The sequence below is a fragment of the Grampus griseus genome, assembly GCF_964374135.1.
Source record: "Grampus griseus genome assembly, chromosome: 1".
Taxonomy (NCBI): Eukaryota; Metazoa; Chordata; class Mammalia; order Artiodactyla; family Delphinidae; genus Grampus; species Grampus griseus.
In genome coordinates, this window is record NC_139017.1 from 173,947,205 (window position 1) to 173,961,575 (window position 14,371).

General features: G+C 54.6%; 1 protein-coding gene across 1 annotated transcript in view; it reads right to left on the bottom strand.

The window, feature by feature from the left end:
- TNFRSF1B (TNF receptor superfamily member 1B) overlaps window positions 1–14,371 on the bottom strand; it is a 36,157-nt gene that overhangs the window by 3,405 nt on the left and 18,381 nt on the right. The window contains exons 2-9 of the mRNA XM_082647224.1: window positions 13,728–13,827; window positions 11,868–11,996; window positions 11,248–11,397; window positions 10,740–10,833; window positions 10,107–10,336; window positions 9,488–9,565; window positions 8,871–8,905; window positions 3,304–3,493 (exon numbers count right to left, since the gene is read on the bottom strand). Coding sequence (XP_082503350.1) covers window positions 3,304–3,493; window positions 8,871–8,905; window positions 9,488–9,565; window positions 10,107–10,336; window positions 10,740–10,833; window positions 11,248–11,397; window positions 11,868–11,996; window positions 13,728–13,827 — 1,006 coding nt within the window. The remainder of the gene's footprint in view (window positions 1–3,303; window positions 3,494–8,870; window positions 8,906–9,487; window positions 9,566–10,106; window positions 10,337–10,739; window positions 10,834–11,247; window positions 11,398–11,867; window positions 11,997–13,727; window positions 13,828–14,371) is intronic.

Sequence of the window (14,371 nt, forward strand, 5' to 3'; positions counted from 1 at the left end):
CCTCGAGGCAAGGATGACTGCCCTGTTCACTGCCGTATCTCTGGAGCCTGCATGGCTCCTAGAGACGGGGTGACAGGCTCAGTGAAGCAGGGGTTCACGCTGGGCCCATATATCCAACCACGTCTTCTGTACCTCAGCTTGATTCCACCCCCATATCCCGTCCAACCTGCTTCTCCCCATCTCAGTTCACACGCCTGCCATCCACCCAGATGCTCAGTCCCAAAGCCTTGGACCCATCTTTCTCTCACACCCCACATCCAAGGCACCAGCGATTCCTACCTGGTCCACCTTCAAGTTCACCACCTCTTGCATACTGCCTGTACCTCCATCCGCTCCCTGGACGAGTGCAGTCTCCTCCTGTCTCCTGGCTTCTACCTGGCCCCTCTGCAGTCTGCTCTCCACCAGCAGCCAGAGCCAGATCATTTCCTTGGCTGCTCCAAACACAGTTCTCACCATGGCCTACGAGGCCCTGCACGACCTGGTGCCTGCCTTCTCCCCACCCCATCTCCTGCTGCTCTGAGATCCTGGCTGGGTTCCCTCCAGCCATACTCACGTCCCTGCAGCTCCCTGAGCCCTCCAAGCCTCAGTGCCTTTGCAACGTGCTGCTCCCTCAGCCTGGAACATTCTTCCCTATTCCCATAGCTCACTCCTTCCTTTACTTGGGCCTCAGCCTGGAGGCCACCTCCTCCAAGAAGCCTCCGTGGCTTCCCTCTCTAAAGGAGGTTCACTCCCACCCATCCATCACTCCCTGTGTCCCTCCCTCTGCTATAATCTCCAGAGCCCCTAGCTCCGCCCACTGTGCAATCCATTTCTGGAGTTCTCATTGGGTTCTCCCCGACCAGGCCCTGAGTCCAGAAGGGTGGGGCCTTTCTGACTGTTCCCTGTTGTGGCCCTAGTGCCTATAACAGGGACACGTGTGAATGAATAAAATCCAGCCCACAGGTGTGTTCTGTTCTTGATGGTGGTAGTATTTTTAAGTGAATTGGCTGCCAACATTCAAAATTCAGGAGTTTACATTTTAAGAATCTGGATTTAGAGCTTCCCTTGGGAGCCAGATGGGGGAGAGCGGGCTATGCAGAACCCACAGACCTGAATGCGACTGGCAGCAAGGGCTTCAGGACACAGGTTCAGCCCCGCCTCCCCTCCCAGCCCTGTGGGCATCTGAGTTTCCTAACCAGTGAGGGACTAAATAGTGGATAAGCTGAGGAGATCAATGTAAGGGCCGGACACAGAATAGCCCCTCAAGAAGGATGGTTGTTGCTGCTGTTACTATGGCGACCTGAGTGTCCAGGGCTTGCCAGGAGGACCGGCTGTTTGTTTTCCAGTCTAGTTTGTTTCCGGGAGGAGGATGGAGCTGGCGAGCTGCTCTGCTCAGAACAGCCCCAAACAAGCAGGGTGGAGGTGGGGTGCTAAAATCATGGGGCCGGAAGGAACTTTCCATCCTGGGCCTCCACAGCACCAAATGTCACTCAGAGTCACCAAGGTCGTGCACACTGTGAACGAGACATTGCGGGGGCAGACGGGGGACCAGGAGGGGTCACAGACCTGAGGTTTACCCATTCGCACGGCGGGGAGAGGTGCTCGGGTGGGACGGAGAGGAGGGGAGAGCAGAGGCCAGAGAGGCGCAGAAGGAACAGAAAAGAGACAGTGGGTGGGAGGGCGGAGCAGACACGGTCAGGGCTCCCCAAGGAGGAAGCCACACCAGGATGCGTGTGGAAGAGGTGTCGCAAAGAAAGCGGAAAGATGAATCTAAGAGGTAGAAGACCAAGAGCTTTATATTCTGATCTCATTTATTCATTCGACAAACATTTAGGGCCACCTGCTATGTTCCAGGCACTGACCCAGTCCCTTCCTTGGGGAGCTCTCAGGCTGGGGTGAGGGCACTGACGAGACATCACACTGATGAGGGTGGGTGATGATGGGAAACTAGAAGTGGGACGCCGCAGCCCACCGCCTGAGTCAGGAGGCAGGTAGTGAATGCTGTCGCAGCCCTGCCAAGGAGCTGCCATGCTCATCTCTAGGACAGGAGGCTGAGGCTTGGCAGGGTTAAGGAGCCTGTTCAGAGTCTCACGGCACCAGAACGGCCGGGAGGGCATCTGGGAATGAACCAAGGCCACGGTCATTCCTCAACCCGCCAGCCAGCGCTGCCAGGTGAGGGGGGAGATGCAGGCCAGCGGGCTTGGCCTCTCACTACAAAACATGCCCGAGGAAGCCCCAGGCTTTCTGGGGGACCCCCGCAGGGGCCTCCTACAATGTGGGCACTGCAGATGCCCACCAGGGGTGACACTGGTCACAGACCAGGTCCAGGGCTAAATGCAGACTGTGTAAACAGGGCACGGGCTTCTCCAGACCCCACGTGGGATCCGCAGTCCTGATGCCTCAGGCCCAAAGGGACCGGACTACAGGCACAGTGAGTAGAGTCCCAGGGACATCATTTACTCATTCAGCTTTCCAGGCTGACCCTGGACCCTGAGAGCCCAGGGGTGATTCCTGGCTCTTCTGTTTACCAGCTGTGTCTTTGAATAAGCAGTTTAACCTCTCTGAGACTCAGTTTCCTCATCTGGTAAGATGAGGAAATATAATAGGTATTAATATTGTAAAAATAATATAATTATAATATATACTCTAATAATATATTAATAATAAAATAATATATTATCTAATACAATATATAACAATATAATATATAACAACATACATAATATACAATAAATATATAATTATGACGTATTACAATATTAACATATAGCATGTTATATGCTATATTATATATAACATCAATGTATAAGTTAACATATTAATATAACATTTATATATATAAAATGTTAATATATAATATATTACATACTACATATATATAGCATCAATATCAATGTATTATTCATATATTGATATATAATATTTACATAGTATAACACTGTTATATGCTATTTTACATATTATATATTATATGTATTATAATATATAGGAAAACTCCCTGCCTGGATACTGGGGACACAGAGGATAAGCTGAGATGGTCTGGAAGGAAGGGTGTTCCTGGTGCGAGAACCCGCAGGGCAAAGGTGGGAGGGATGTGGGGGTTCCGAGAACAGAAAGAAGCTTGTGGCTCAGTTTCACCTGAGGAGGCAGAGGGAAGGAGGCTGGAGGGGGGCCCAGACTGGTGGTGCGGGGCTTCCAGTGTCCTGCTAGGAGCTCAGGCCTCATCCTGCAGGGGAGGCCCAGGAAGAGACAGCTCAGCCAGAAATGAGGAAGAAACACACTGGGGAGGGGGGGGGAGGAAGCCGGGGGGCTCCCGCCTCTTACCTGAGCTGCCGCAGCTGTCCGGGGCCTTCCCCACGCCCGGCGCCTGCAGCTGGGGCCTGGTGGGCGCCCTCCTGTCCGCGGCGCCAGCCGAGCTCTCCAGGGAACTGCTGCTGGAGCTTGGCGCCGTGGTCAGCAGATGCTGCTGCTCGGGGCCTGGGGCACTCCGGGCCTTATCAGCTGGCAGGTGCGGCTGGATGGGGAGACGAGGGGGGAGGGAGGGCGGTCAGCCCATCAGCCGGCTCCTTGCCCCTTCTTCCCTCTCACCCCATCAGCACTTCACGGTTTACACAGCACTTCTGCACATTCTCTCCACACACAGCACTTTTAGGACGTGGGATTCTCTGTGGCTTCTGTGATTAGCATCGCTGCCCTGCTGGAGTGTGAGCCCTAAGAGGGCAGGGGCCACGTGGCCCTGTTCACCAAACAGTCTTAGAGGTGAGGCAGGATTTTCACCCTCATTTTGCATAAGGAAGCAGAGGCCCAGAGAAGGAGAGTGACTTTCCTGAGGTCACCCCATCAGCACGGGGCGATGCGGCTCAGCCTAGCAGCCAAGGGCATGGACTCTGGAACCAGACCACATGCATGCAAATCATGACTCCATCACTCACGAGCTCTGCAACCTTGGACAAGTTACTTAAACTCTCTGTGCCTCTGTTTTTCCATCTATAAAGGAAAGAATAACAACCTACCTCCTAGGGTTATTGAGAAGATTAAATGGCTGAGTTTTTGTAAAGCGCTCAGAACAGTGCCTGTTCTATCGTAAGCGCTGGTCGAGGGTTTGTTAAATCAGGGCTCAGCAAACTACTGCCACGGACCAAGTCCAGCCTGCCACTGTTTCCGTACAGGCTGCGAGCTAAGGATAATTTTCACATTTTTAAATGTTTGAAAAAAATATTTAAAGACTAATATCTTGTGACACGAAGTTATGTGAAGTTCAAATGTCAGTGTCCATAAATACAGTTTTATCAGCACACAGCCACGCCCATTTGTTTATGTTGTGTCTGTGGCTGCCTTCCCACTGCAGTGGCAGGATTGAGGAGATATGACAGAAACCAGATGATCCCAAAAGCCTACAATATTCACTGTCTGGACCTTTACAGAAAACGCCTGCTCGCCCTTGGGTTCAATCAGTCAATCCAGTGTGGACAGTCCTCTCATTTAGGACCCTCAGCCCTGCCGTCTCAGCAACACTTTCCAGATTCCATTCCCCAAGCTGCTCTGTGACTCTCCATCTTTTCCTCATAAAACACAAATCCCAGCAACAGTAATAATAAAATATTAGCTGACGCTTGAATGCATCCAATGCCAAGCCCTGTGCTGAAGCCCCTCCAGACACTATCTATACTGATCCTTCCAACAGCCAAGTGTTATCCTCGCTTTGCAGATGCGGAAACCGAGATCCAGAGAGGTTGAGTTACTTGCCCAAGGTCACAGAGTTAGGACGTGGTGCATCTGGGCTAAAACCTATACACCTTTTCTGGGTGTTTGGGGTTTCAGCCCCAGAGGCTCAAGACAAGGTGCCACATTTCCAGACACCCGTGCTGGGAAGCCCTGGAAATTTCACTCCAAGGCGGCTACCTGTCCGCACCAACTGAACAGGTGCACAAGCCCTTGCCTTGGGGTTCTGGACGATCACTGGATTCCAGAAACAAGACAGAGGGGCCACATTCTCACCCACTGCCCTGGCCTGCCCAGGATGAGAGGGTCCAGGGTAGAATGAGAACTGAGGCGAGTAAGTGCTGGAGGGATGCAGTCTAGTAGGGCCAGGGAGGTAAGGTCAGAGGTGAGGACACAGGAAGGACACAGGTGCCAATCCCCGCAGCCCCCAGCCCTGCCTGAGCCCTGCATATCCCGAGGTCAGCTCATAGACTCTCACTCCAGGCCAGGAAGGATCCTTTGTAAGCAGTCCCCATGAGGCCACGGAGGCCCAGAGAGGGTGATTCCCCTGCTCAGTATCACACAGCGGCGCCGTGGCTCAGTGTACACTCTGGCTCAGTGTACCAGAGCTGCGTGCTTCCCACTCAGTCCCGCCCCTGGCTTTGGAGGAATGGAGAGCATTTCAAGTTCATGCTGAACCTTCGCTCAGTTGGTCTGACCTTGGTATTTGACCCCACCCCCAGCCCTGCTGGGAGCCTGGACAGGCAGGGGAGAGGGAGGGGGAGGAGGCACATCCAAATGTCATTCTTCACACCCCCCAGAGAAGGGGCTTTTCAGCCTGTGTCCCACTTTTCTGCTGGTGGCTAGGGCCAGGCAGAACAGAAACCCCAAAGGTCACAGCTTGCCTCCCTCCCCCAAAAGCCACGAGTCGCAAAGTTCAGGCAGGCTCTGAGTGGGGCAGATGTACTGAGTCCTGTTCCTTGGGCTGGGACCCCAGGAAGGGGAAGCCCTGAGGGGGCTCACTGAACAAACAGGATCCCAGCCGGCCCTCCTCACCTCCCAGCCTGGCCCCACCACGGGCAGAAGCAGAGACCCCAGCAAAGCCACTGCCTGAGCCTGTGTCTGGCTGCATATGTGCACATGTGTTCCTGAGATTCATACACCTGTATGTATAGGTGTTAGGGTGTCTGAAGTGTGCACACACGTGTGTCTCTGTGTGAGGGAGCACGTGTGCATGTCTGTGAGTGGTGCAATTAGCTTGCGTGCTGGAGGTGGTGAAGAGAGGCACTCCTAAGTCTGTGTCTCAGGCCACCCATTCGCTGTGTGACCGTGGGAAAGGTACTTAACTTCTCTGAGCCCAAGATTCCTGGGCTGTAAAACTGGGGCAATAATCATACTGCCTGTGTCACAGCATGGCTGTGAGACTGAACAACGCTCAGTACTGTGCCTGGCCCACATTCAGCACTGCATGAACATTCTCCCTCTTTATGAAACGAGAGCCTGTGTGAGTGTGTCTGTGGCAGTGATTGTGGGTGAGCTCACATGTGTGGTTACGCTGGCCTTTTCTGAACAAAGGGAAGCCACCGTCCTGCCATGCCTTGGCGTTACAAGGAGGAACAGGGAAGTGCTGAGTCGCCATGCTTCCAACCCCAGGGGCCTGGGCCAGGAGCATTAGACTAGGCCGCCGTCAGCAGGACCACTGCCAGCCGGCTGAGGAACGGAGTGGGGCGCAGGCTGAGCATGGGGGTGACGGCAGGGCTGGGAGCCCGGGGACGGAAGGGTACCTGGGAAGGGGACCAACCTCTGAGGGCAGTCCCTGCTGGGGATGGGGGGTGCCTGGAACAATTCTGAACATCTGCCCTGGGCGAACAGGACGGTGGGTAAAGACAAGTCCTGCAGATTCAGACTGAGTTTCAAAGCTGGGCTCTGCCCCTCGCCAAGTGGCCTAACCTTACACGGGTACCTGAACCTCCCTGAGTCTCAGTTTCTTCATCTGTGAAATAGGGATGATGACACTGTGTACCTCACAGGGGGCGTGTGAGGATGCAGGCCCTGGCCCGGGGCTCAGCCAGTGGGACGCTAGAACCAGCTCAGACTCATGCGTGTTTCTTCCCAGCTCCACATTCAGTAAGTAGCTTGAAATTGGCCATGGTGGGAGCCGTTTATAACACAGAAATGAGCGAACTCCACGAATCAGGGTTTTGGGTTTTTTTTTCCCCACCTGGAGGGCCAGTTACCAGCACATCCCTGGGCTCTACATGCAATAGCACTCAACAAACAGCAGTGGAGTCGCTCACATTCAGTGAACACAAAACTCAGTGAAAGAAAAGGGGAAGCGGGGGCTCCAGGCCACACCTGAGACAGCTTTACTGCACCCAGTATTGGGAAACACTTGGTCAGCAAAGAGAAAGTGGCAGCCGGGTGCCGGGGTGGAGCTTAGAGAGCGCACTTGCTCTATGGACCACCAGGCGGCAACTGTCAGTGTCACTGAACTGCAGCCCGAAAAAGGAAGGAGTGGCATTCACACACCGGGGAAATGGGAAATAGTTTGAACTCCCAAACCAGTGTTTCTGTCTGCTGAAATACCGTAGGGCAGGTCAAAGAGCACTGGGCCAGGAGTCCAGAGACATATTGCTGTGTGACCTTGGGCAAGTCATTTTCCCTCTCTGTGCCTCTTTTCTTGTCAGGACAATCAGAGGATGAAATCAGTCTGGTCCCTACCAAGGCCAAAACCCTGTGTAAACCTCAGGCACTGGGCCACCAGGACTGAGCTTTACCCTAGCACAGTGGTTCCCAACCGGGGGTGATCCTGCCCTCCAGGGGCCCTTTGGCAATGTCTGGAGACATTTTGCTTCTCACTCCTGGGAGGCAGTGCTACTGGCACCTAGGGGGGAGAGGCCAGCGATATTGCTGAATAGACTACAACGCACAGGACAGCCCCTCATGACAAAGAATTAGCAGGCAGAGTTGAGAAACCCTGCCCCAGCAGGACGGGGGACATGGAGGGAACTCTTTGGACTCTTGTTTTCTCATCTGTAAAACTGGATATAAAAACCTGCCCTGCCTACCTGGTGCAGAGCGGCAGCAGACACCATGTACTGGCTCACCCCACACCCATTTCCAAGCCCTCTCCCTGGTTCTCCTCTACCATAAAGGCTAGGAAAGCAAAGCACCCCCTTTTGCAGCCTCCCTTGCAGCTAGGGGTGGTCACATGATACCATCTGGCCAATGAGACAAAAGGAGAAGTCTACCCAGGGCTTCTAGGAAAGTGTCTGATTTCCTGTAAAAGGCACCATGGCTGTCCTGGCCAGTTCCCCTCTTTTTCCTGCCTCAAATCTGAAGGTTACATACGCAGTGGTGATTATCATCTTTCTTATGACACAGGCCACAAGCAAGAGAACAAAAGCCAACACACCAAAGATGGCAGAGCCTGGGGTCCTGCTGGCTTCACAGAAGGAGGCAACCAAACTGCTCCAGCAGCCATTGACCCCTCAACTTTGTGGTGTGACAGGATATAAAGCCCTTTTAAGTCACCCTAATGGTTTTGGTTACTTGCAGCCAAATGCCCTCCTGATGGAGAACTGATGAAATACTATGTTGGTGTTCTGTTTCTAGCAAAAATCCTGCACAGACTCTACTTCATAAAAATGATCAGAGGGTGAAGTTGGGGGAGGACCCAGGCCCAGACCACTAGTCTTAACCTCAACCCCAGAGATGACCCCCCAGGAAGGACCCTCTGTGGAACACTTGAGTACCCTAGCACACAGCTTGAGAACCACTGCTCCACGAGGAAGTGCTTTGTAAACGTGATGGAGATGCTGAGAACTGTTGCCAGCTGGGTGAAAGGCACAGCCCTGCAAGCTGGCTGAGACACTGTCCCCATTTAACGGTGAGGAAACAGCCATGAGCAATTTCATGTCAGTCCAAGGCCACACCATGGGTCCATGACTACACGCTTGCCACTGACACCACTGACCCCTCTGCTCCCTGATATGGCCTTTCACACTCAAGTCACCTTTACTAGTCCCAGCAACAGACCCTGGCTGGCCTTTTCTCAGCCTCCCAGGGCTCTGCACGCTGCCTGACGCTGGACAGACCAACCTAGAGAATTCACTGCTTCCCATGGGACAACCCAGCCCAGCAGGAAGAAGACAAGGGAAGGAGGAGGGGGAAGGCAGAGGGGCACTCACCACCTTGGCGTCTCCGTGCAGGCAGAAGGGCTTCTCTGCAAAGAGGAGAGAGGGGACAAGTCAGAGACACTGACTTCCTCAGGTCACATCTGTTCTAACTAGGAGGGATCACGGGGCCCAAGCAGAAGCAGTCGGAGTAGGCCCAGCCCCGGGGGGAGCAATTACCTATCAGACAAGGTACACAGAAGCCCCCATACCCAACTCTCCAGCCAGCCCTCAACACCCGCCCCAAACCATTCTTCAGCCTGCCCCCCTTTGCTCATACCATGCCCCCTGCTTTGCATGCCCTTTCTTTCCTGCACTCATGTCTCCATCAAAATCTTGCCCAGCTCAGATGCCACCTGCTCCAGAAGGCCTGAACCCCCAGGATTCCCAGACAAGAATCCTGGACTTCTGCCCTCTTGGATAGCCCTGAGGGCATCTTGCCTTTTAGTAGATAAGTTAGTGGAAGGGCCTTCCGCCCCAGGCTCTAAGCTCCTAAGAACAGGGGCTGCCATTCCCAGCTCTGTCTGACCCATAAGGCTGTGCCGAGTGCTGGACTCAGAGGGGTGCCCCAGAAAAGCTTCCTGAACGGATGTGTAAATAGATGGATGAATGAAGGAAGGATGGAATCTTACTTTTTTTCTGGGTCATGATGACACAGTTCACCAGGACTATTATTAGCAGACCCAACACTGTCACACCCACAATCAGTCCTAGAAGGAAAAGAGAAGTTCAAAACAGCTGCAAAAAGCAAACTCAAATGTACCAGGGACCAGGCAGGTCAGCTGACAACCAAAGATGAGTGGGGTCATCACAGGCGAGGGGCAAGCCCAGTGCAGAGGCTCTCAAATTTGATTACAAAACAACCCAAAATCCGTGCACCAAACGAAACGTGTCTGTAGGCCACACTCAGCCCAAGGGCCACGAGTTTGAGCCCTCTGGCCTGATGTAGTCCTAACCCCAGAAGGGAAGCCCATGAGGTGACCTGGCCCAGCCCACTGTCAAAGCCTAATAGGTTCGTCGGAAACGGCAACCAGGAGACCATCTCCACTTTCACATAAAACGCTGACCCTACCTCTCCCCACCCAGTAATTCCTAGTGGCATTAGTAAGTCTTGGAAGAAGGCAAGTCTCAACGCTACCTACATCCCAGGATGGCGTACAGGGCCTAGTCCATAACAAGCTCTTGGTAAGACTCTAAGATGGGAGGGAGGGAGGGAGGGAGGAAGGATGAATGGGCCCCCTTGTGACTTACCGATGGGAAGAGACATGTTTGCTGTGTTGCGCCCTTCAACTGGGTAACTTGGAGGACCTGGGGCCATCGGGAGCCTCACGGAGGTGCTTGGAGCTGTGCTGGACCCTGGAGTCGGCTCCACGTGTTGGGATCTTGTGAGGGCTGCGCCCGGGGTCACTTTCAGGGTGGGGAGCACAGATGTGCAGACTGCATCCATCTTTGAGGTGCCACGGATGGCCACCGAGCTACAGCTGGGGGAGGAGGGGGCTTGGTCAGGGACAACAGGGGATTGAGTGGCTCAGGGTAGCTGGGCTCACTCGTGGGACCTAGGCCAGTGTGCAAGGGGCCCAGCAACTGGGTTAGGGGAGTGGGTTCGTGTGCCACGCCCTCTTTCAAGACTTATGTCCCCTAGGACCCCACCCAGTCTTGACTTCCAGAGCAAAACTCTTGCTCACCATGCTGTCTGTTCAGGGACCCACCCACTGTCACATAAACCAGTCCTGGCATTGAACAGGGCTCGGCAATGCCTCAACCCGAGGGAGTAACTGGGGGGATTCTGGCCACCACGGCACGCTGTTCTGTGCTCTAGGCCTCATGATCACCCAGGGACAGCCCCTCCTTGTTCCTTCAGAAGCAGAGGATTCAGCCACTCACATCCGGTGGGGCCTGCAAGTATCCGTGGATGACGTTGTGTCGGAGAACGTCCCTGGGGCACAGGGAGCGCATGCCACATTTGATGTTGCAGTTCCTTCAAGAAAAATCAGAAACTGTCACCAACTCAGATATTCCATGGAGAGGTGCGCCTTGGCCCTAGGGGAACTGGAGCCCTCGGGGGAGAATGAGGGGCCTGAGGAATTCGGTCTGCACCTCTCCCCTTTAACACGAACACACACACACCTGGGCGGTTTGTCCTTAACTAATTCTAGTGACTGTGTCTTCCTGGGACACCACCTGATTTTCCAGTAGCCTGGGGCTTAATCTGATCCACCTCTGGATCCCCAGGGCCTAGCACACAGGAGGTGCCTGACCAGGAGTGCTGGAGGAAAGAATGAATCGGGATGGTTGGACGGATGGGTACCAGGCACCTGGCCGCCACTGACGACGCTCCGAGGAAGGAGAGGCCCAAGGGGGTCCCCAAGGACCTCTGGCCCTGGCCCCGTACCCGGTTTGGCCACGCCGAAGCCAGGGCCACATTTGCGCAGTGGCACGCACAGCCGGCACCCCTCCTGCCTTCCCAGGGTGCAGTACCAGCCCGGCTTGCAGGTGCAGATGCGGTTCTGTTTTGCTGTGCAGGCTTGAGTTTCCAACTGGTCTAGAGGAGCGAGAAGACAGCCGAGGGTCACTCCTGCCTCCACCAGCCCCACCCACTGCCGTGCCCACTCTGTCTTCCCACCCGGCCCCACCACCCCCAGACAGCTCTGATCTCCAGCAGACCGCTGAACCGCCCTCAGGACGGGGCCAAGAGACTGCTGGACACAGAGTCTCCGTCGCAGCATGAACGAGCATGACTGCTTTCCCAAGCATAATGTCCTCAACTCTAAAACCAGGCACCGTTTTCCCCCTGCTGCCCTTGGCCTGTCTGCCCCAAGGGGCTATCAAAGGGGACTCGGTGAGACAGAGGATGACAGTGCCGCTGATCAAAAGTAAAGAGCTGTACCTGTGCCCCGGGGCATGAAAACAAAGGTCTGGGATAATCCCAGCCAGCTCCCAGGCAAAGGGGCTGGAGTGCACGGTGGCCAGGGGAGGATGCCCAGGACTACCCCTCACTCTGGGCCAACTCACCAGAGCTGCAGCGGGAGTTACAGCTGAAGCACGCAGGGACCAAGTTCCAGAGCTGGGTGTATGTGCTGCTCTCGCAGGAGTCACACACGGTGTCTGAGGTCTTGTTGCATAAGGATTGTACGTGGTAGCCTGAGAAAGCAAGGCCAGGAGTCTCAGCGGAGGAGGGGAGGGCTGGGGGGGTTCTGCCGGGACCCTGGGCTCATCCCTTGTCCTCCAGAGCCCCAGAGTTGCGAGGCCTGGCTGGGAAGGCTCTTTGATGGAGTTTCGACTCTGCATCCTTTCCCATCTAACATGTACCGGCTGTCATGCCATCTTTGAACCCCGCAGTGCTCATAAAATATCTTCCTCTCTGCTCTTTTCAGGTGCCTGGAATTCCACCATTGGAATTGCCTATTATTAGTCAATAACACTTTGGTTAGAACTGGTTTGCCGGTTCCTTTCTTCTTTATAGTTGGCTGAAATTCTCCAGCTGGGAAAGGTAAAAAAGGCAGTAGTAGTCATCCCTGGTATCCCATCAAGGATGAGGCCATGGGACTCCTGAAGGCCTCCAGAGAAGGCATGCCAGGGGATGGGAGAACACCCAGGCAAACCTTTAAGAAGTTTCTCTTCTGAGTGCCTGTCCCCATTCTTACCCTGCCACCTCCACTGCTGTGCTAATCTAGTAACTTCTTACAGAGACCCTACCGGTTAACAGGAGAAAGAAGAGTCACTTCCCCTGGGGTCTCTTAAAATGGCCATTGGAGGTGACAGGTACATATGTGCCTGCCCACATCTCAGGCTCAAAGCTCTTCAATGCCTTTCTGGATCCTGCAGAAGAAAATCTAAACTCCTTACCATGGTCCCTGCTTACTCACTCTAGGACACACGCTGTTCTCCACGTTCACCAAAGAAGCTAACACCTCAGGGCCTTTGCACATGCTGTTCCCCCCACCCCGTATGTTTGCATAACTCACTCCCTCACCTCCTGCATGTCTCTGTCCACGTGTCAGCTCCTCAGAAAGGCCTTCCATGACCACCCCATATAGAACAGCATGTCGTACTCTGTCTCTGTCTGCCTTCCCCTGCCTTGTTTCCTTCACAGACCATACGTCTATTTCTTCTACTAGTTTATTTGTCTAGGCCTCTGTTAGAATGCAAAATCCACGAGGGCGAGGATTTTGTCTGCCCTGCTCTCTGTTGTATTCCCAGCACTCAGAACAGTGCCTAACACTCAGAAAATGCTTTATAAACATCACAGGAATAAATTATAAACAAACGAATGGAGGGACAGCACCAGGTGTCGGGCCACCTGCCTCTCCCAACTGGGATCAGGCCTCAGGTCCCCCATCTGTGAAATGGGTAGCAGTCACTGATTCAGTCAAATATGCTCTGAGCACCTGCTCTGTGCCAGGCATCGTGCCGAGTGCTGGGGATTCAGCAGAGAACAAGCCACAGTCCCTGTTCTGAGGAGCACACAGTGGGGGCAACAAAAGAGATCCAGGGCAGGATCTCACAATGTCAAAAGAGCTGCTGCCACGGGGGATGCCAAGGGCCAGTGGGAGCGGAAAGGAGGAGTCAGATCTGGCCAGGCAGTGCTGGCAGGCTTCCTGGAGGAGGGAGACATCAGAGGCCTAAGCGATAAGCAGGAGTAGACCAGGGGAAAGGAGTTGGGAAGTGCACCAAGCAGAGAGAACAGCATGTGCAAAGGCCCAGAAGCAAGAGGGAGCAGGGGGTCGATTCATGGAACCAGTGGGAGCTCAGTAAGAGTCCAGGGCCATGACCCTGACCCCCTAACCCCCATAGCACACCCACTCCCTTCAAGGCACCGGCCCACAGGGACCCAGCCAGGCTGAGGGCAAGGGCCCCAGTGGCTGCCCTCACCTGGTGGGCACTTGCTGCAGCACATCTGGACCTTTGTGTTGTAGTATTCTTGCAGCCGGCACGAGCTTCCGGGCTCCGGGACATAGGGGATAAACACAGCCTGGAATGGGGAAGGGGAGGACAGCCATTAGCTTGGCCACCCGTGGATCCTGCTACGCTGTACGCCCAGATCCCCGTCTTGCGTCCTGCAAGTGTTTGGCCTTCTCCCTGCTGGGGCTCTACTGACATGGGGACTTCTCCCTTTGGTGGGGGGTGGGTAGAGGTAGAAGAAGGGTAGTCCCTACCTTCTTTCACCTCCCCCCACTCCTCCCTCAGTGTAGCACACGCATGTCTGCAGGCGGAGACGTGGAACCAGCTGGCCGGAGTGGGGGGCCAGCTCCTCACACCACATGGGGCAGAGGCGAGGCCTTGAAGCCTCCCAGAAGGCGGTGGCCTCGGTCACAGCGAACGGCAGAGTTCAGCACAGATAAGCCGTGCCTAGGTTGCCTCGCCTTCCCTCCTGCACCTGGTAATCACCCCTTTGTCCTTCCAGCTGAGTGCTGCCTCCTCTGGACTCCGCCAGGGACTCCGGACTCCTCCGGAGTGCTGCCTCCTCCGGACTCCGCCTCCTCCCGGACTCCGCCAGGCTGATTCAGGTTCCTCCC